The sequence below is a fragment of the Sinocyclocheilus rhinocerous genome, unplaced genomic scaffold, assembly GCF_001515625.1.
Source record: "Sinocyclocheilus rhinocerous isolate Xijiao unplaced genomic scaffold, SAMN03320098_v1.1 scaffold790, whole genome shotgun sequence".
NCBI classification, from domain to species: domain Eukaryota; kingdom Metazoa; phylum Chordata; class Actinopteri; order Cypriniformes; family Cyprinidae; genus Sinocyclocheilus; species Sinocyclocheilus rhinocerous.
This window is the reverse complement of record NW_015666971.1, coordinates 729,622-753,042: the sequence shown is the minus strand read 5'-3', so window position 1 is coordinate 753,042 and position 23,421 is coordinate 729,622. Positions and strand designations below refer to the sequence as shown.

At 35.1% G+C, this 23,421-nt stretch overlaps 1 protein-coding gene across 1 annotated transcript in view; it reads left to right on the top strand.

Moving 5' to 3' along the window:
- itga9 (integrin, alpha 9) overlaps positions 1 to 23,421 on the top strand; it is a 99,024-nt gene that overhangs the window by 8,896 nt on the left and 66,707 nt on the right. The window contains exons 3-14 of the mRNA XM_016544903.1: positions 1,309 to 1,413; positions 4,646 to 4,769; positions 7,857 to 7,924; positions 11,878 to 12,007; positions 12,084 to 12,160; positions 12,683 to 12,820; positions 13,786 to 13,891; positions 16,055 to 16,167; positions 17,103 to 17,193; positions 18,397 to 18,442; positions 18,562 to 18,716; positions 21,017 to 21,177. Coding sequence (XP_016400389.1) covers positions 1,309 to 1,413; positions 4,646 to 4,769; positions 7,857 to 7,924; positions 11,878 to 12,007; positions 12,084 to 12,160; positions 12,683 to 12,820; positions 13,786 to 13,891; positions 16,055 to 16,167; positions 17,103 to 17,193; positions 18,397 to 18,442; positions 18,562 to 18,716; positions 21,017 to 21,177 — 1,314 coding nt within the window. The remainder of the gene's footprint in view (positions 1 to 1,308; positions 1,414 to 4,645; positions 4,770 to 7,856; positions 7,925 to 11,877; positions 12,008 to 12,083; positions 12,161 to 12,682; positions 12,821 to 13,785; positions 13,892 to 16,054; positions 16,168 to 17,102; positions 17,194 to 18,396; positions 18,443 to 18,561; positions 18,717 to 21,016; positions 21,178 to 23,421) is intronic.

Below are 23,421 nucleotides of genomic sequence, written 5' to 3'. Positions count from 1 at the left end.
TACTTCATCTTCTCATCAAATCTTCTGACCAATCAAATGCTCTCTCGAAGCCGAAGCGCCCGCCCCCTACACTATAAATAGACGCTGAAGCTGCGGCTGAGATCGGTCGCTTGTTCACAGTGTAGTATTTCCTGTACAGTGAATGGCACGTAGTGTACAATGTAGGCGATAGGGACCGATTCAGACAGTGTAAATATGCTTTCGATTGGGGCAAATGAGGTCTGGTTTCACGTTGTGTCACGTGAACTGCGGCAGCGCGCACAGTCTGATCCGGACTTTGGCCCCGGTCCAGAGATGCGATCGCACTTAGCGGGTCATATGCGTGAGTCGGCATATATTAAACACTTTTAAAACTACACAGCCTCAGCATGATTATGATCACTATTTTGTTTTACTAAGAGTTTCATATTGAATATAGGGGGTAATCTATTAGACTGTGGCTGTCAAATGCGGCCTTACCGAGCTCAACGGCTCTGACCCGTGCAGATATAAACAAAACGCTATTGGCTAATTTAAAAAGGGGGGGGGGCTGCTCGATATGTCCCGCCCTGTCTTCCTGTTTCAGTTGAAATTACATGTTTCAAGGCACTTCAGTGGACCTTTAAACATTAAGATTTGCACTTAATATTGCACAGAACATTTACTTTGAGGAAACGGATTAGAAAGAAAACCTGTTCAAAGTTTACATAAAACATAAAAATGAAATACTCAGCGTTAATTTGGTAATTATGGTCAATGTTGTCTGGATTTTTTATGTGTTGATTCAACGTTTGAGTGATGTTGTGCATGAATCAGAGTAGGAAATTGCTTGCTTAGATGCTTTTCTCCAATAAGAGTACAATCGACTTTTTTTTTTTTTTTTAAAGTAATAACTTCAAGCATGCCTTACTTTATCCATTGTTCCACAATTTTTGTTCTTAACTGCCTTTAACGACTGAATTTTCAACCATCTCAGCAGTTGTTTAAAACAAACCCCATCGACTTGTAAAACATGGGCAGAAATGATGAAGCCATCATTGTTACAGAATCTTTCACGACAACCGCATTGTTAAACTCCAGCTGTACTGTACATCAAGAGAAAGCGTTTGAAGTGAGGGACATTTTCTCATTATGACAAACTGGAGCTCTAGAAGAGATACTTCAACTGGACAAACAAGTCAAACAATACGTTAGCATCAGTCTTCTTGGTTTCTTCAGACTTGAATTGTGTGGTGGTGGTCCGACTCGAGGTCGAACTCCTCGTTACATCTCAGCTGCCGTGAGGGTTGAAGCCTTGAGCTTCTCTGGGTTTTGATGGGCGTCTTGCAGGATCAGGGTGGTCTGATTGGAGGCAAGGACATTTACAGCACTGATATGTTCAAATCAAAGAAGTTGAGGGAGCGATGCCATGTTATAGTGGAAGCTGTAATCATGGTAATTTGATTGGTAGATTAGTATTTACAAGTCAGGACCGGATTAAACATATGGGCTTTCAGGCACGTGCGAGGGAGATGCCAACACAATCAGGAGGAGTTTGGCAGGAGATGTGGCACAACAACCAAGACATGGCGTAGCTCATGCAATCAGATTTTAGAGCTACAACCATGTGTTTTCTATAGTGTATTTCACCACAGAGGTGACATTGGGCTTTTCGATATGTTGATTGCACCATAAACTTTATATGTATGCTACCGTTTGTGTCAAAAGTGACAGTAAGGACATTTATAATGTTACACAAGAGTTTTATTTCAAATAAATTCTGTTCTTTTGAACTTTCTGTTCATCCAAGATTCTTTGAAAAAATACTCTTTCACAATTATCAAAATAGTGCAGCTGTTTTCAACATTGATAATAAGAAATGTTTCTTGAGCAGCAAATCAGCATATTAGAATGATTTCTGAAGGATCATGTGACACTGAAGACTGGAGTAATGGTTCTGGAAAAGAATTATTTTAAATTGCAATAATATTTCACAATATTACTGTTTTTATTGCATTTTTACTGACTCCTAACTTTTGAACTGTAGTGTGATTAATGTCTGTGGAAGCCTGTTTCTGCCACGTGATAAAAAAGTAAGACAGGTAATTGTGAATTTTAACCCACAATTCAGACTTTGTTTCAAAATTGCGAGATATAAACTCAGAATTGCAAGATATAAATGCAGAATTGCGAGAAAATGTCAGAATAAAAATTTGCTATTACCTTTTTTATTTTTTATTTGGTGGTGGAAAAAAACAGAATTGTGAGATGTTGACTCAGAATTTTGATAAAAAAGTCAGAATTGCGAGAAAGTCAGAATTCTTGGTTTACGTCTCGTAATTCAGACAGTTTTTTTCTTTTATTGCAAACCTATGGAAGCCTGTTTCCACCACAGAATTAAAAAAAAATGCAATTTCTATTTTTTTTTGTCCTCACAATTCTGACTTTTTTTTATTTTTAGAATTGCAATAAACAAAGTCCGATTTGTTAGATATAAATTAAGATTAATGACTTTTTTTCTTAGAATGTGAAAAGCAAAGTCCAAATTGTGTCATATAAACTCAGAATTGCAAGCAAAAGTCCAAATTGTGAGAGAGAAATTCAGAATTACCAGAAAAAAGCCCAAATTGTAAGATATAAATTCAGATTAATTACTTATTTCTCAGAATTGCGAGAAACAAAGTTCAACTTGTGAGATATAAACTCAGAATAGCAGGAAAAACTGTTAGAATTGTGAGATATAAACTAAAAATTGTGAGGGGAAAAAAAGTCAGAATTGTTAAATAAAAGGTCCCAATTACCTTTTTCATGTTTTTTATTCTGTGGCGGAAACAAGCTTCCATAGGTTTGCAATAAAAGCTGTGTGTATACAAAATATATTGCATGTATAACCTGAAAGCACTTCAACATGTCCTTTATAGATGTATGTGTTTACAGTGCGAGTGTGTGTTGCACCGCAACAAATAGCTGTATTTGTGGAGATTCATGTTTATATGTAAGGCATGTAAGAAAGCTGTTGTGCAGCTGTGGCGGCCTTCACTCAGCCAATCAGCTCTCAGCATGAGCAGGAACATGATTAGCCCGTGATCCGTGGTGACTCAGAGCCTCTCAGACTGGTTCCTGATTTAATTAAGCATTATGTATTTCATTACGTCTGTCCTGTGTGTTTCCCAACACTGGCTGCCAGGGAATAATTTGGAGTTTGTTCTTTTGGTTGTCATTAGGCTGAGGTTGTTTTATTGACGTTCGTTCAGCTGAGATGGTTATCGAGTGAGTTTAGATTGAGCAGACTGCTTTAGGCTTCGACATAGTCAAACAGACTAGCAGCGTTTCTCAACACAACAAACTACTGCCAGATAGTCTTCTGACATCATGTGTGAGCGTACGTATGAATCTGTGTGGCTGTAATATCTTTTAACTCGCTTGTTTATCTCATTGAGCTGTGTAAGCACTGTTGGAAGTGGAGGAACAGGAAGCTGAACTGTTTTTGAGGGAATTCAGTTTCTCTACAGTCCTGAGCTTCTCGACGAGGGATTTGATCAAATAGGGAAAGGAAAGTTTGTGGCAGACGATTATGGGACTGTATTAATGAGCAAAACAGAGAGGTTTTGGTTTGTTGCTTGATCATTTCCATATTTTTTCCTTGGGTATAATGACTTGATTAAAGCTGAATTCTGTTTTGTGTGCCTCTGTTTCATTACTGGTGTTTGCTAAGACAAGTACCACTATTTCTATTTCTCATAGCTTCAATATAATCAAAATATCCCAATATACATATAAAGTACTAATTATAATTAATACTTTATATGTACATTGGGATATTTTGATTATATTGATTGCCAGATATTTGCCGCCCCGTTTTTGTTAATGAGGAAAATTAAGTCAAAATCAGGAGAACATTATGAAAAACAGTATTAATGCATGGACTCTTTGGGTTTCTGTAACAAACCAATACGCTTAACTGAAACTTTAACACTATTTTGCCTTGCAAGAAGTTCCTTTCATGAATTCCATCAGGAAATGCAACTCTACTTTAGTTTTTATCCCCCTGTCTATGACCTTTCTGCTTTCTCTCTCTCTCTCTCTCTCTCTCTCTCTCTCAGTGTCTCTCTGCTCTCTGGCTGCCTTCACAGCCTTCAGCGCTTCTGTTGTTCCAGAGATCAGAGCGGTTTGAATGAAGATGCTCAGCTTTCTAAAACCACCAGCCCCCACTCAGTGGATATATTAGATCCACAGCCGTGTCCAGTCTTGGCTCTGTGAAGTTAATTTGGAGCTGAGATAAAGAGAAAAAGTTTTGTCTGTGTAACCTGTTTGTTTCTTGGTGCAGTTATTATGCGATGCTGATGAAGACCTGATGTGTGTGCTGTATATTCCTTAGTCATGGTAGACACCATATTAAATTGGATGCAAATGAAACCGAGGCTGTAAGGGATGTAGAGTCTGTTTAATGGGTTGTAATTGTACTGTCTTTTACCCTGTACCTGCCATTCGAGTCAAATTAAATATGCCACCTACCCTGACTGACTTCTATAGTCCTCATCTCTCTACCATTACCTTTTTCTTTTATTGTCTGCAGTTTTACCTCATACCTGGCATTCCTGTTAAATTAAGTATCCCAGCATCTACCCTGACTGACTTCTATAGCCCTTGTCTCTCACTCTTCATCTTTTTCTTGTATTGTCTGCAGGCCTGCGCTCACCGCTGGAAGAATGTATACTATGAATCGGAGTATATCCTCCCTCACGGATACTGCTCCGTCATCCCAGCCACTCTGCAGGGCAAGTCACAGCCTCTCATACCATGTTATGAAGGTACGGCACGCTCTTTACAACTGTAACTCATCTCGGTTATCTTTCTTGCAGTATCATTTCAGGATTATTTATATACTATTATAGTATTTAATAATATAGTATTTTATAAATGTGTGTGTGTGTGTATATATATATATATAGAGAGAGAGAGAGAGAGAGAGAGAGAGTATTTAATTCTAGTTTGTAGTATTTAATTCTAGTCTGTGCTTTTTGTTTTTAAAAACACTTTATTTAGCTTTAATTTATAATTTTTTTTACCTTTGTACCTATATATATATATGTGTGTGTGTGTGTGTGCGTTTTTGTGACAAATGAGGACATACATTTGTATAATGACAAGGGTATGACATAGGTATTACAAGGAGAAGGTGACTTTTCAGGACATTACCCCATGTCCCCACTTTTCAAAACGCATATACATCACACAGAATGGAGTGTATTGAAAATCTGAAATAGCACAAAGTTTCCTGTGAGGGGTAGGTTTAGGGGTAGGGTTGGTGTAGGGCAATAGAATATACAGTTTGTACAGTATAAAAACCATTACGCCTATGGGATGTCCCCACAGAAACAAACCTGTGTGTGTGTATAAGTAATGTAAAGTAATTCGCTTCTCAAGTAAATGTATCTTGATTTATATTTAGATTTTTGATAAATAAGACAAAAATAAGAGTAAGAAAATAATTTTTTCCATTTTCAGTTGAAGTACAAATAAAAAATGAAATAAAAAAATAATTCAAGTGAAATATGATGTTTAAATATATATAAGTAATATAAAATAATATAAATTTTAGAATTTCAATTTCACTTAAAAACTATTTTTAATAGTTTTGGTTTTAGTTAACAAAAACATCACTATAGTCTTATAACTTACCAGTGATTTGTGTAAAATAACATTCAGTGTGCTGTATCAGTAGTTTCAATATCACTGATGGTATTTTCCTGTTATTCAGCAATGAAAGCATGTGTTAGTGGTAAATGATAAAGCAAACATCACTATTACTATTGCTAATACTTAGGGTTTGTCATTTGAGCAAACCTCTAAGCCAAAGTATTACCATAATTTAACCACAGTTCAATTAATGTAGAAGCAGGTCAACTAAAGCACAAACTCTGAAACCGCTGTTTCTCAGTGTGGTCAGAGCCGCATCCATGAGGCACCATAATGGACTAAAGTCAAGTGAACCGCATGAGAGAGATTGAAACTGATCCTACATAGTCACTCTACATGCCGGTTGAAATTGTGGTTCAGTTATGATACGGTGATTCATTACAGTGTGTATTGAATCTTTGATATGTATGACTGTGTAATGATAATCAGCCCTATTGTTAGAGAATTTCTGGTCTTCATCACACTAGAAGTCCAGCACACACTCCACTGAAGCAGACTACAGAAATGACGGCCAAGTCCGAGCCTTGAACCCTCTGAACAAGTTGGAAAGATGACACTGTTTACTGTGGCACATGTTCACAACGGGCTTCACAATGAGTTATGGCACCCTGAGCTTCCTCCAAAACCTCAGACTGATGTTTTCTGGCATCATAGCGCTGGCACCTTTAGAATCAGAAAGAAGCAACACACTGGAGAGAAATATGACCTGTCAGGCAGGGCGCAGCATCTGGGAGTTTGGAGGACACATTCAGGGATATGATGGCTAAATATTTGACTCTTTGCACATCAAGATAAAGGATGGTTTAGCCTTTATTCAGCAAACATTGTGAACACAGTGCATGTCCAAAAAACAAAAACATGATGTCACCATGGTATGAAATCTAAAAAAAAATAAAAAAAAATTCACAAAAAAAACCCCCTCATTGTTAAAGGAATGCTCCAGGTTCATAATTGTAAGCTTTACCTGAATTTGTCTTCCCTTACTTATTTGTTTGTTTGTTTGTTCGTTCAAGGTTCTTAATTTAATCAGCTTTACCTTAATTTGAGGCATAATATTATATACCAGAAAAAATCATTTCAACTAAATTAATTAATTAATTAATGTATTTATTTATTCATTCATTCATTCATTTCATTTATTCATTTTAGCACAATTCAGTTTTTTTTTTTTTTTTTTTTTTAATTTAACTTTTATTTTATTTTAGCAGAATTCACAGTTATTTTTAAGGCAGTTTTTCTTCATCAATATCTCCTTTCCTTGTGCATTTTCATGCAAAAGTGTTTAGCCTTTACATGTTCATGACAGGAGAAATATTGAATGCAATATTGAGTTTTCTCACACTAGCCTCATATTACAGTGTATTATATTTAAGTATTGTGGCTATACTTTCAGAATTTAGTATATTTTAGTTTTTGTCCTAGTGTAGTGCTTTACCCCACAGACTTTCCAAGTACATTATTATGAACACTTTTTTTTTTTTGCTTATTTTTACCAACTGAGAAATGAGTCAACATAATTTTCTGTGGTAATCGACAGCATGCCACAGATGCACAGAAATGAACTTGTATTGAACCCGAAAGGTTCATTTAAGGATGCCAATCAACAGCCGTCAATATCAAAACTGGCTTGCGCTCGCTGTTTATCGCTCCCCCCATCACGTATTATACTTCTGACAGATGTTATTGTAGTATATTAAATTCAACGCCTCCATCAGCATTGAATTTCATCATCCCGGTAGGATTCCTCGTATTTTACAAGATGTTTTAATTTGCTGCGGAAAGAGCAAAGGAGGGTGCATGAATTCTTGATCAGAATTTGTTACCGTGTCCAGCTCCCGAGTTATTTATTTCCTTCCATATCTTTTCCCGACTCCAGTGAGTTGCCATTGGGGGCCTTCTATGTGTGTGCAGTGCATTATGGGGGGATCCAAGCCTAATATTTTCTGTAAGCGGAGAGCACAGCGATCCCCCCGTTCTCAAAGCCCTCCTGAGCGAGAGCTGCTAGGTCGTTCTCAGTCTGTCTCTCGGCCCCCAGATTCCTCTTGGATGGAGGTGGGACTTTGACTAACTCCATATGGAATGTCGGAAGAACTCCAGTAAATGCTGGCTCAGGCTCACAGCGAAATCATTTGTGGTCTGTTGTTTTTTTCCTTCCTCTCTCTCTCTCTCTCTCTCTGTCCCCCTACTCACTCTCACAGACCATAAGAAGACCTATGGGGAAGAACATGGCTCGTGCCAAGCCGGGATCGCAGGCGTTTTCACTGAGGTCAGTAGAAGTACGAGCTTGTTATGTGTTTTTACATGTGTGGCACTCTGGGCTGGTGAATCTTTGCTGTGTTTACATGTATGAACACATATAGCAAAGTATGATTGATATATTCATTCTCCAGGGTTTTAAAGGGATAGTTAAACTAAAGATGTCTGTCATTATTTACTCACCTTCATGTCGTTCCAAACCTGTATGATGCCCTTTCTTCCTCCGAACACAAAAAACAAAAAGTTGTTTAGCAAAATTTCCAATCTGTTTATTTCTATGTGTGGTTATGAAGATCAATAAAAGTAGTCTGTACAACTTGATGTGCATTTGAATATTTTCAATATTTTCACATTTGAGAATGAGAGTTGAGAGTTGTGTAGGATGGCAATCAGGGTTATTATTGTCAACTAAAACTATAAAAAAAATTCATTATCTGAGATAAACGTTAATTGAAATAAAATAAAATAAAAAAATATTTTAATATATTTTATCTTATCTTATTTTTTAATAAAATTAATAAAAACTATATAGACATTTTAAAAAAGTTTTAAAAAAATGACAATAAATAAATGTAGCTAAAATGAAAATGAAAACAGAAGAATATAATCTAATTTAAAATATTAGCAAAAACTATAATCAGTTTAAATTTTAGTGTCAGTTATACTAAAATAACACTGATGGAAATAACTGTACTGTTATTATACGTTTACTTTTATTTTTAATGAACTTTTATATTTAATTTGATTTTTTATTAACTTTAATGTTAGTATATTGCAAAAGTGATATGGACTTCTTTATTCAGCAATTATACATTTTTCAGTGTTTCTTTTTTTTTTTTTCAAATGGTTAAATTGTTTTTTTATTTATTTATTTATTTTGCCGCTTGAAAGCCCCTGGTTACTTATTGTATGAAAAAAGAAAAAAAAAAAGCAGTGAAAACATACTTTAAAAAAGAAGAAAGTAAGTCATATGGCTTTGGAGCGGTGTGTAAATTATGATTTGTTTTTTTGTTTTTTAAGAGGAAGTTTGCATTAATTCCAGTCTTTGGCTCAGCAGGCCAGTTGGTTTGTGTCCACGGCCTCTGTCGAACAAATCCCTGCAGGAATTTGAACAGAATTCAGACTGTTTGTGTGCGATGCACACGTTTGCTGAAGGCTGCAAATTGTTTGTCCGCTTGCTCTTTGTTTTGTACGTTGACCATTGCAGTGTTTTGTCTGTAGTGCAGCCAATCCATTAACATGCAGTCCAGTCTTTGGAAGAAATGTCTGGACCAGATACACAGGCTGACAGATGTGATGCCCAACAGTTCATCAATATCATCACTAGATCACTAGGGCTAGAAATAAATCCCGGAAAAGATCGATTCGCGGCTTTGGAGAATCGATATCGAATCAATGTCATTTAAAAAAAACGATTAATCGAAAAATCGAGAAATCGAAAAAGCCCTGTAGATCACCCTCTTCACTTAGCTTTTTGAAATATGACTGGAAACTCACTCCCTCCCCAATTCACTAGGTTTTGAAACAGAGCTATTGTTGTCTTGTTGCATTAAAGCTAACCTCAATTCAGTCAGAGAGGAATTAACCCATAGCAGAATGGCATCTGCATCGGCTGTTTGTAGTTTGGATGGTAATGGCACTTTATCATTTGGCAGAACATCTTAAGTGACCTTCAAGACCTTAAGCGTCTAAAACAGATGTCTTCATTCTTGAGTGAATGTTGACGGCTCAGCTGGAGGTGCTGTTTTTACGTGTTTGGCAGGACTGAACGAGTCAAATAGCATTTGTGTGGGGGGTTTTTTAGCAGTCAGGCATTGTGAAATAAAAAAAGCAGTGAAAAGCGTCCATTTGTGGCTTGACAGAACTCAAAAGAACTACGTAAAGACCCCATTTCCTCGTCACATGAGGGATATTCCATGTGCCCACACTTTTATATTTGTATCCTCTGAGATAATGGCTATCAGAAAAAGGGGAAAGGTTTTTTCCACCAAAGATTCAGAGCTAGATATTTATGACAAATTGTGCATTTTTTGAATTATATACTGTATTTCGATTAGAGCACAACAGGGACCCGCAACTTTTTTAGTGGCTTGGTTTCACAAGTATTTTTTCCATTCTGTTTTCTTAATAGGGATTTTTTTAAGGGTTCTAACCATTGCCGGTTTAAAAAATTAAAGATTTTTAATGTCTTTGAAAGAAGTCTCTTATGCTCACCAAGGTTGCATTTATTTGATACAGTATATACAAAAATACAGTAAAAAATATTAATATTGTGAAATATTATTACAATTTAAAAGAACTGGTGTCTTTTTGAATATATTTAAAAAATATAATTTATTTCTGTGATACAAAGCTGAATTTTCAGCATCATAACTCCAGTCTTCAGTGTCACATGATCCTTCAGAAATCATTCTAATATGCTGATTTACTGCTCGAGAAACATTTCTGATTATTATCAATGTTGAAAACAGTTGTGCTGCTTCATAGTTTTGTGGAAACCATGATACATTTTTATTCAAGATTCTTTGATTATTAGAAAGTTCAAAATAACAGCAATTATTTGAAATAAAACTTATTAATATTATTCTTAAAAAAAATAATTTATTAAAAAAAAAATCTTACTGACCTCAAATCTTTTGAACATCAGTATATTATATTATATTATATTATATTATATTATATTATATTATATTATATTATATTATATTATATTATATTATATTATTGTGAAATAAAAAAAGCAGTGAAAAGCGTCCATTTGTGGCTTGACAGAACTCAAAAGAACTACGTAAAGACCCCATTTCCTCGTCACATGAGGGATATTCCATGTGCCCACACTTTTATATTTGTATCCTCTGAGATAATGGCTATCAGAAAAAGGGGAAAGGTTTTTTCCACCAAAGATTCAGGGCTAAATATTTATGACAAATTGTGCATTTTTTGAATTATATACTGTATTTCGATTAGAGCACAACAGGGACCCGCAACTTTTTTAGTGGCTTGGTTTCACAAGTATTTTTTCCATTCTGTTTTCTTAATAGGGATTTTTTTAAGGGTTCTAACCATTGCCGGTTTAAAAAATTAAAGATTTTTAATGTCTTTGAAAGAAGTCTCTTATGCTCACCAAGGTTGCATTTATTTGATACAGTATATACAAAAATACAGTAAAAAATATTAATATTGTGAAATATTATTACAATTTAAAAGAACTGGTGTCTTTTTGAATATATTTAAAAAATATAATTTATTTCTGTGATACAAAGCTGAATTTTCAGCATCATAACTCCAGTCTTCAGTGTCACATGATCCTTCAGAAATCATTCTAATATGCTGATTTACTGCTCGAGAAACATTTCTGATTATTATCAATGTTGAAAACAGTTGTGCTGCTTCATAGTTTTGTGGAAACCATGATACATTTTTATTCAAGATTCTTTGATTATTAGAAAGTTCAAAATAACAGCAATTATTTGAAATAAAACTTATTAATATTATTCTTAAAAAAAATAATTTATTAAAAAAAAAATCTTACTGACCTCAAATCTTTTGAACATCAGTATATTATATTATATTATATTATATTATATTATATTGTTATGTTATGTTATGTTATGTTAATTGCACATAGACTTCTCTTCTGGAGTTACACATTCACAAAGTGTCACAAAAAATGTGGAGCAATTAAAACAGTTCAAAGGCTTGAGTTCTCCTTCAGCTTAAGACTCCATTGAGTGATCAAAGCGATGAACGACAGCCGTCCTTTCAGCTCATGGTTGGGTTACCAGCAGATAATACAGCATCGTTTGTGGCTTTCGGTTGACCAGAGCCTCACCAACAGCTCTTTGTTTTTCTCCTATGATTTCAAATGTAACTTCTTTGAGTCATAAGGAAATCTGCTGAAGCCTGATGAAAAGTTGGTGGCTTTTTGAATGGATATCTATTGCTTTTTATGTTGTTTTCTAGGAGCTGGTTATCATGGGTGCGCCTGGTTCTTATTACTGGACCGGAACAGTCAAAGTGTTTAACATGACATCCAATACTCACTACAACCTTAATCAAGACAACCTGAGTCCTCGCAGATACAGTTACCTCGGTAATACCTGCTCAGATATTAATAACTGCTTCAGTGTTCCATGCTGTAGTCAGTCCATCACAGATTTGTGTTTTAGGGTATGCTGTGACAGCTGGTCACTTCTCTTCCCCGAATACCATAGACGTGGCAGCTGGTGCTCCTCAAGACAGTGGTGTTGGAACAAACCAGTGTGTTCATAATTAAGATAATGCTAAAATAATATGGTAAGACACACCAGTTTGCAATATCAAGCAGCAAAACGAGCTGTTTTGTACAGCTAAAAATAGCTGGAAGCTAATGACACCATAAACCAGACCCATACAATTTACAAATGGCTGCGCCCGCTGTTACGGGAAAAATAAGGTGGATAAACACTTCCATTTCCAAACAAACAAAAAAAAAATTCTGACTATTATTTCATAAGTCAGCCTTTACAGGGTTAAAGTACTATATATGACTCATGCTCTATATACCAAGTTTTGTGTTAATAAAATGACAAAAAATTCAGTTGTTAGCTGAAAACCAGCTCTCAGATCTCTTTCATGTACGTTCAAATATGGGGCAGCATAGCTAAATTGTAGCTTGACTTTCTTCCAAAGGGAATTGAATGAGGTAATGCATCTTATGGAGGGGTGATGTGCCCTGTGCATGGCGTTGTAACCTGACCCGTTTGCTCTTGGCTCGGCTTGGTTTCAGATGGGCTCTTACTTTGGCTCCTCATTGTGTGCAGTTGACCTAAACGCGGACGGACTGTCGGACTTGCTGGTGGGAGCACCCATGCACAGCGAGATCCGGGATGAAGGCCAGGTTTCTGTTTACCTCAGCAGTGGCAATGTGAGTTAACTTACATGTGTGTTACTTTTTAAAGTTCACCCAAAAATTTGCTGAAAATACCATCAGGCCATCTAAGATGTTGATGAGTTTGTTTCTTCACAGATTTGGATAAAATGATTGATAGTCAGAATGAGAGTCTTAACAGCTGATAAAAACATCACAATAATCCACAAGACTGCAGTTCATCAGTTAACATCTAGTGAAGTGAAAATCTACCTGTTTGGAAGGAAAAAATCCATCATTAAGGCATTTCAACTTTAATCCCTCACTTCTGGCCAAAATACAGGTCCATAATCCATAATAACGCTTCCTCCAGTAAAAAAAAAAAAGTCCATCCCCTGTTGTCATCGCACATCAAAATCCACCCACATATTTGTTTAGAGCTGTTTTGGACTGTATTCACTTGTAAATGGTGCTTGATCTGATCATATTTCACTCCTGATTCAGAAGAGACAACTTTTTCACTGGAGAGAGCAATATTGTGGATAGAGGACTTGCATTTTAGCTGGAAGTTTTAATGATGGATTTGTTTCTTACAAACACGCTGCTTTTGACTTTACAGAAGATGTTAACTGATGGACTGGAGTGGTGTGGATTATTGTGATGTTTTTATCAGCTGTTTGGACTCTCATTCTGACGGCACCCATTCACTGCAGAGCATCCATTGCTGAGCAAGTGATGCAATGCTAAAATTCTCCAAATCTGTTCTGATGAAGGAATAGATTCATCTACATCTTGGATCAGCAAATTTAAATTTTGGGGTGAATTTTCCTTTAAAGATGCCAATTTTGTCATAAACAACACTTGAATGGCACTAAAGTTTGGTATTCGTATGCCTTATGCTATAAATGACCAAGTTGCATTATGCCATAAATGACCAAGACTTAAATGTGAAGGTAAGTGTCTTTGTGCAACTTGACAAATGTTTTGAGTATAAACAATGTTTTTTGTACTTGTTTGTTCAGGGAGTGATGGAGGAAGTTGCTATACTGAATGGTGATAATGCATACAATGCTCATTTTGGAGAGTGTATCACATCTCTTGGGGACATTGATGAAGATGGCTACCAAGGTCAGTGTACAAAAGCTTTACATCACAGGAATAAATTACATTTGACAATATATTCAAATAGAAAACAGTTATTTGAAATTAAAATAATATTTCACAATATTACAGTTTTTACTGTATTTATGATCAAATAAATGAAGCCTTGATTAAAAAACATTTAAAAAATCGACTACAAACTTTTGAACGGTAGTTGAACTGTTTTAAATATTCAGCTGTGCATTGTAAGTGGAATATTGTGTACACATCAAGTTGTGTTTATCTGGAATATTCCTTTAATTCAAATGATCACAGCAGCACATGTTGCAAAAATCATATTTCCGCTCTATTGGAGACAGACAGACATTGTTTGTCAAGTAACTGGAAAAGATATTTCGATGTGAAGCAGATTCAAACCTCAGATATCTCCTCTGCGACTAGTGTTCTCACTTTCGATTTTCCTGGCACCCCGCTGTCCAGTCGGAGGCTTTTCTTGGCATCTGGTTTCGCTCTTCACCTGATGCATTGCTTTATTATAGCGCTACTTTCTGCATGTCACATCTTTTTTTGTAATTTTAGTACAGCCTGTCCTGTGTTCTCATACAGTAGCTGTTACTGAAACTGTTTAGGGAGGCTGACCATCACATAATAAACAGACCAAACCCATCCATTAATGTGGAAATGAGATATTAGAGCTGATGAAGCTAATTAAAATGGCCTGAGGAATATCTGATAAGTGGAGACAGATGTGTCAGATTAAACAGGAAGTGAATCTTTCCGACGAGGGGGTTGGCAATGCTTAGAACAAGAAACCAATTCAAGCAATCAGAAATCCTTGTACAGAAATGGTGGTGCATATATGTAGTGAGAAGCATCTGTGATGAACTGTTCAGGGGTCAGTGTGGTAGTAAATGTTCCTTTAGGAGGCTGTAACCATAAAGAGATTACAAGAGGTCTCCATTTGACCCGCCTCTTATTGGGTCTTTTTTTTTAGGTCAGGAAGATTTTTTTTTTTTCTTCTTGAAATAAATTAATACTTTTTTTTAACAAGCGTCCATTAAATTGATCAAAAGTGACAGTAAATACATTTATAATGTTACAAAAGATTTCTAAAATATTAAGCCGTCCAACTGTTTTCAACACTGATAATAATCAGAAATGTTTCTTGACCCAATAAGCGACAGCTGAAAACTCATCTCTTTCGACGCTACTTGACTTCATCCTAAATTAAACTGTCTTTCTCTTGATTTATTCCTTCCCTTTCTAGCTTGTACTTATGTGAACATGCCTGAAACTTGGTATTACAAGCACTTCCTGTGTCTGTTTGCCTCTTTAAGAAGAATCGCTTTATGTATTCCCCAATTGTAAGTCGCTTTGGATAAAAGCGTCTGCAAAATGACTAAATGTAAATGTTGAGCAGCATATTAAAATGATTTCTGAAGGATCATGTGACACTGAAGACTGGAGTAATGATGCCTAAAATTCAGCTTTACATCACAGGAATAAATAGCATTTTTCAGTATATTCAAATAGAAAACAGTTATTTTAAATTGTAATAATATTTTGCAATTTTACTGTTTTTATTTTATTTTTTGATCAAATAAATGCAGCCTTGATGAGCAGAAGAGACTTCTTTCAAAAACATTTAAAAATTCTCACCGACCCCAAACCCTGAACACTAATGGATGTAAAGTATAAATGCATAAATGTAAAGGTTTTGCTTGTAAATAAGCCAGTAAACTGTCTCAGTATTACATGATTCAGATTTATAGCTTTTGTGCTGTTACAGAAATATAAAAGTTTCCAGAACTCAGCACATTCAAAATATGTGTACTGCTGTTTTCCTGCACAAGGGATTTTTTTCTGACTCGATTTCAACCCCCCTGAAGTTCCACAGACCTTTACAGGCTTTCAAAAACACGTAAGTGTCCATTAAGTGACTTAGCAGAGCGTCTCTCAAACAGAGATGGGCTTAAAGCAAACAGGCATTTATTGGGGTCCTGACACACACAAGTCCACCTCCAGCATTTCTATTCCAGTCGTAGGTCTCTGGCAGTCTGACCTCATTCGGCTGCACAGTATGCTATTTTGTTCTAACTTTTACGATTGTTGTTTTTCAGACTGTATGTGCCCAATAAGATCTTGAGTAAAAGCCAAGGCAGACTGTGTGACGACTCTATATTATGTCAGACTGTACAATAACATCAGCTAAAACTGGTAGCCCTTTCAAAGAGGATGACTATGGAGGAGCTGTCTACATCTACCATGGTGATGCTACAGGAATAGTTAAGAAGTATTCAATGGTAACTTAATTTATTGTAATTTATTTTTCATTATTTAATTTTATTATATTTTATCATTTAATATTTTATTCTATTATTTATTTAGTTTTAGAATTATTTTATTATTTATTTTATTTTAGAATTATTTGATTTTATCTTATTTTATTAATTTAATGTATTTTTTCAATTTAAATGTTTAAATTTAAAAATGTAAATAAATGTAAATATTTAAATTAAAATAATAATTTAAAATATTTAAATTAAATTTAAAATGTAAATATTTTTACATTTTATTTAATTTTATTTTTTAATTAATATTGTTTTTATTTTATTTTATTATTATTATTTATTTTGTTTTAGAATTGTATTATATTTTATTTTACTTGCTACACATTCAACAACACTTGTTTTAGAGACATAAATACAAATACCACCATGTGAATTTTATTTTATTTATTATGTATTTATTTTTACGTTGTCAGCTCTCAACAGTACTGTATACTGTAGACCATTTGTTTAGATTTGTCATTTATTTATGGTGCTATTGAGCTTGACTGGTGTCTGTATTAAAATAAATCTGAAAGATTGGTTTAGTTGGCAGTGCATCACTTGTTTTATTGAGAAACCTTTTAGCTCATGCAGTTTAACAGTTTGATTGATGGATAACTAGAAGGTCCAGATGAAATCCACTGGCTTTTGTGCATTTTCTGTGCTGATTTAGTAGGAAAAATGCCTTAAATGGAGCTGAGAGTGCTACACTGATACTACTAGCTGAAAGCATAATCAAATTAGCTGAAATATTTAATAAATGAACGTGTGTGATGGGGAATGTGTAGAACTACGTGGCATTCAGAAATCTATGGATGTTTTATTAATGATTTGGTCTGTGTGGATGTTAATACTGGCGTTTCTGATTAATTGATGTGATTTTTCTCTCTCACCTGGATCATATGCAGAGATTGTCTGGGCGAAGCATCAACCCCACCCTCCAAATGTTCGGCCAGTCAATTTCCGGCAATGTGGACATGGATGGAAACGGATATCCAGGTTTGGCTTTGCTTTAGACACTTGGCTAGTTCTGCTCGAATGAACACTGAGAATGTTCCGAATGAACTAGATCAAAACCGACCACATTCAGTGAGAAACCGCGACGGGTGCCAGACCACTTACATTGGCCTTCTGCGATCTCCGCGTAAAGATGGGAAGCATGTAATGTTTTTACTGACCTCCAGTGAGTTTATTCCATTCTGGAAACCTCTAAGCATTAAAATTTAATGTGTAACTTATGACACGAGTGATTCGTCACAACATGTGATCCAAAGTGACTGGACTTGTGATGTGAAAGCTGCTGTGAAAACGCCCAAAAGATGCTTCTCATCTTTTTTTTACATCCACAGAAGGTTCTCGTGTAAAACGGGATTAATTATATAATGGAGAACGTTCCATTCTGCGCTAATCCTGGGAATGTAGATTGAGTGTTTGTTTAATTTTCTTAACCGTTCTTTGACACATTCTGTCTGCTCTGATTTCATAGTTCTGAGGCCAGCAAGCATTTTGTTTACAGCATTCCACAGTGGACACGGTGATTAAATAAAATGAGAGAAAATCAAACAAAGAAAGCTTCAACTTTTACTAAAAAATAATTGCTTGATCTGTGTCATATATATATCAGTTTGCATGTACAATACTTTAAGATAAAATGCGTTATTCCATTAGAGTTTACTAATTAGTGGTCATAATGATTTGTACACAACCCTATGTAATGTTCTGGTGACCAAGCATAACCCTGCACTTACAGAAAAAAATATTTAAAAAATATTAATGATTAATTACATACTATTATAGTGTTTATTCATATTTTGACTGTATTCATTGTTCTGAATATTTTCAGTTTTTATTTTAGTTTTAGTTTTAATCAATTTGTTTTGCTCTTTTGGCATTTTTATTAATTAAAATATTTAATTTTATTTTTAATGTATTTTTTTACATTTAAATTAATATTGTATAATATTATTTACAATTACAATTACAACACTGGATTGTACCTTTAGAGGTACAACAGTTTGTCATTGGGTCATCCCAGAAAGTTTACTCTGAAGGAATCTAAAAGGGTTAAAGCTACACTTTTTGCACACCTTTTCTAACAGCATAGCATTACAGGGTTTATATAACAGTTTAAAAGCATGTAATTATTCTTCTAAACTTCTAAACTTTATTTCTAAAACTTTATCGTTTTTTTTCCCATATCAGATGTGACGATAGGGGCGTTCATGGCTGACAGTGTGGTTTTGTTAAGGTAAGTTGTGCACTTCTGAGCCAGCAAAAGCTTGTATTTACATCAATTCCTCATTAGTGTTCTCTGATGATCATCCATTCAGATGTAGCTTTGACCTTATTTGCTGTTGCTTGTGACAGATCCAGGCCGGTGATCTCTGTGGACGTCTCCATCTTCTTGCCCGTCTCAATAAACATCACAGTACCGCAGTGTCACGAGGGCCCTCCGCATCTCAACTGCTTCAACGTCACCGTCTGCATGAGCTTTCGAGGAAAATATGTACCTGGCCACATAGGTGAGCCACTGTGGAATTATTATTATTGATTTTGGGCTTTTTTATTTTATTTTATTTTATTTGAATTTTTAATTTATTTTATTTTTATTGTCTTTTTTATTTTATTTTATTATTATTTATTTTTATTATTTAATATTTTATTTTATTGTTTGATATTTTATTTTAAATTAGTTTTAAATTTCATTTTATTTTTATAAAATGTAAAAAAAATGTAATAGCATTTTTTGTTTATTTGTTGTTCATTGTTACACATTCAACAACACTATATGTATAATCGACAGGTGTCTGCATACACTCTAAACCCATAACTAGATAGTCTTGATAACTCTTGTTTTTAACTGAACCGCTGTCTTTTCGCTCTCATGACCCGTGGTGCAAACAGCCCTGAACTGGAGGTCAGTGCATGTTGTGCTGACTTTTATTTCACTCTATCAACACGCAGACGTGCCTAGAATAGACTATTATGAAATATCATCAAATGTTAGATACAAAAACAGCAATGCACTATGGATCACTTTTGGCCCTCCCATAATGTTGAGCGATCTCACCAAATGCACTTTTAAAACTGCTCAGAAAAGACTTGTTTTTCATTAAATCTAGTTTTGTTTCTGATATGTTGCCTCTAGCTCTATTTTTGTCACTCAACTCAATGAGCTTGACTGCATGTGTTTGTTTAACTTGACAAGATGGACACCGTGCAGCCACAGGGATTCGATGCAAATGACCGCTTGCTCAACTTTTGGGCGTGGCCACTGCTCGCTGAGTGGGTGTGGCCTTATGGGAGATGGAGTAAATAAAGGGGGTGTTACATAATGGGAGGTTTCTGGGAAGTACAGAGCGCTAGTGTTACTCCACTTGGCACCCGTGTTGGAAAGTACTGCAGCACCTTGTGTCTGGGTGACGCCCTGGTTCTGTAGGCTGTAGTGCGCTCATGGTGCGCTCACAGCTGGATGTATTAAGACAACAACCCCTGCATTGGTCCAGGAGCCCGTTCATTAGAGTGACGCCCTGTGAGAGCAGCAGGGTAATAATAGCTCTTACTCAGCGTCAGGATCGGAGCAATGGTCCCGCAATTACACATTTGACCTCATCTGGGTGAATTTCACAAAAACTGTCAAGAAATTCATCATGTTGTGGAAAGAAAGCAGCTCTTAATGGGGCCGCGTCCAAGAGTTCTGTGTTTTTGATCAATTTCTGTTTTTTGGAAAAGCCTGTAGGTGTAGATGGATGCATCTCACCGAAGAGTTGTCTGGATCGTATTTCATCCCAAAACCAAAAGAACAAAAAGTAATTATATTTTGCATAAAGAACTTGAAACATGTTTACAAGATTCAAGATTTTTATGTGTCACATACACAGTTATATACAGATTTTTTGGACATTAAACAATTAAAAGCCCAAAGTTAATTTTTTGACATTTTCATGACAATTCAACACATTTTCTTTCAGTTCTTATGTCTGTAATGCAAATCTCATTATTATAATATGAAAAAATATATTATTTGAATTGTAAAGTACAATTGTAAGTACACATCATAATGGTATTTGTTGCAATAAATTAAATGTGTTAATTTAAAACTAAATCAATGTAAACAGTAATGAGAATGAAATTTTAACTGCATTACAGTAATGAGAATTTACTTATTTATTTGTATTTTATTAATATACTTCAATTTATTTTTTTCTATTCTTTTAATTTTTTAACTAGTAATTCATTCATATTTTATTTTCCATTCATTCATTCATTCAATCAATCAATTTTCATTTTAAATTATAAATTTTATTTTATTCATTCATTCATTCAATTTTATTTTTTATTTTAATTATTTATTCATTCATTCATTCATTCATGAGCCACACATTCATCAGTGCATTTTGTGTTTTGTTTTATTTTATTATTATTTTTTTATTTTATTCATTTTATATTTTATCTGATTATTATTATTTTTTTTATTTTTTTTACATTTTGGGATGAAATATGACCCACACATTTCTTAATGAGATTTATCAGGACATTTTGAACCATGTTTTTCCTACATGCCATTGCCGTTTTCTCTCACTTCCAGAAATTAATCACAAACATTTAACTCTTGGACGTGGCCCCAGAAATGTTCTTGTACTGTTTTCTCTCATTTCCACGACTTTGACAGTGGGAACTTGACATCTTACTTGACTTTGTTTTTAAATCCCTAAAATCGCCCTGGAATGCTTCTGATAGTGAGTTTTGAAACAGACCGTGTTTGAGAGATGTTTACACATTGTTGTCTTACTGAACTGTGGGTGTCTATTTTTCTCCTCAGAGTTACTGTACAATCTAACCGCAGATTCAGATAAGAGACACAAAGGTCTGCCGCCGCGGGTGTATTTTGGAAACGGTGGAGAGCAGACAGTTGCTGTAAGTCAGCGTTTCAGCCTGGAGATCAACCGACAGCAGTGCCATCAGTACACGTCCTTTGTGAGGGTGAGTTTTCCTCTGATATGCCAGAACTTCATGCTCCGAAGGTTCAGGCTTCTGGGATTTGTCCTTTAAACTCAACATGAAATCAAACTTTATTCTGTTTACTTCCGTAATACATGTTCCTAGTCTTATTGTGCATCATTCACTCATGCATGTTATCCCAAAGAATAAATCTTTCATAAAACACCGCCCTGCGTCTTATTTGCTGAATGAAATGCAATACTTGTTTCTTACTAATTTTGCGATGCTAATTACAAAAATAGTGCTCGTTTTGCTCTAGCACATCATAATTTCTCACAAAATATGATGCATTTTGTTGCATTTTTGCATTTGACAGCCATTTTTAAGGTGAATAAGTCTTGTATTATCTCTTAATCACAGAAAAACTGACACTGAGACATGATTCCTGTCTTCCTCTGAGCCAGTTTGTTCAATTCTCAGTGTGAATGATTCTGAAGACATTATTTTATGCATAATCCCAGTTTCCACTTTTTTCACTCCTTTGCAGATTGCAATTTAAATGACACATTTTGAATATTGAAACTTTTGACACATGACTGCTTTTGTTATTTTGATAAGTGCATTATAGCTGATACATATATAATTTGAAAAATTATAATTTATAAATATATAATTTGTAAAATATAAGTTATGGGATATTTATAATTCAGCATCATTGAATTAGATAATATTAAGGTTTTTTTCTGCAAATGATCTGATTTTTTTTTTTCAATAGTTTAGTCTTAAAAAATAACAGGTTGATGTTAATGTAGTATTTTTGTTGTTTTATTTATTCATTCATTAATTTTTCAGATTAACGTGGAAAAATTAGGCGTGTAAAAAAAAGAAAACATTTTAACGCAGATTAATGTCAATGCAGTAATTCATTTTTATTTTAGTTTATTTTATTATTCATTAATTTTTCAGATTAATGCTAATGTAGTAAAATTGGGAATGTAACACCCACTTATAAAAATACTTTCAATTCCTGATATAATAAAATACTTTGTTTCTCATTGATTATACCATTTCATAGGGAATTATGTCATATTACGAAAGTAAATGGTTTGTGAATGCCATTTTATGTTGACTTAAATGTGGCCGTTGTCATAGAGGTCTCAGTCTAGATGTATCAGCACCACAGAATTCATGCTGGTCCATGTGATGTTGTTTACACTTGTCCTCGACTGACCCGCTGTCTTTTCTCTCCCATGACCTGTGCTGCAAACAGCCCTGCACTGGAGGTCAAGCAAACTTTATTGCTGAACTTTATTTTACGACATCAACATGCACCAAATAAGTCCATGTGAATTTTTCTGTAATAGCTTTGAAACAGTAGTCTTTATTTGTTGCTGGTTGGAGAATGACTCTTGTGCTGTATACTGAAGCCATACGAGAGATTTGAGCGACCAAACTGTGTTGCTATTTACTGCAGTCTTGCCCTCAAAGGACGTCAGACATATCCATATGTTTGTTTCCGAGGTTAAAGCTCTGATTAAGTCATGTGGGAGCTCAAAAGAGAATTTCGCTAAGTGACCTATAATAAAGTCTTGCTATCAAAATGAAACACCCACCATCAGGTGACAAACAACTACCTTTGAAATGCGGGGCTCTTAATGAGAGACCTTGTTTCGCGACTCTGTCGAGAGACAGTCGTCATTGTGGCCGCACAGTTGGGCTCTTGTTGTCTGTCTTCTGGTAATAGGCTGCTATCCCAGCGTTCGGTCACAGCGTCAGTATCCTCAGGGCGACGTGGAGCTTGAGCTCTTACAAGGAGGCCCACACAGAGCCTGTTAATTTCACTGACGCTGCTTTATGAGCCTCTGCAGGCCACTTCTCCATAGGGGAGCTTCTTACAGGAAGGGTTCGCCCCATACCACGCTCCTGTTTTTGCTTTATATGGAACAGCGCATGATACAAATATGCATTAACCAGCAACATGCAACCAGTGACAATAGAGTGCCGGTTTGCTGACCAAGTCTTCTTGCTTTACTCAAGTACATTCACACATGGTTTCCTTTTGCAGCTTTAAGACTGATGAGGGTCATTCTACAAAACTGTGTGCCTTTTGTGTTCCTTCATTAACATATGCGTAAAAATTACTTTAAAACTGAATGGCTAGCACTTTTACTATGCGTATATTGAGGTAAAACTATTTACATATATACAGTGTATATATACTGTATTTAATTAAAATATATATATATATATATATATATATATATATGTATGTATGTACGGCTTGTT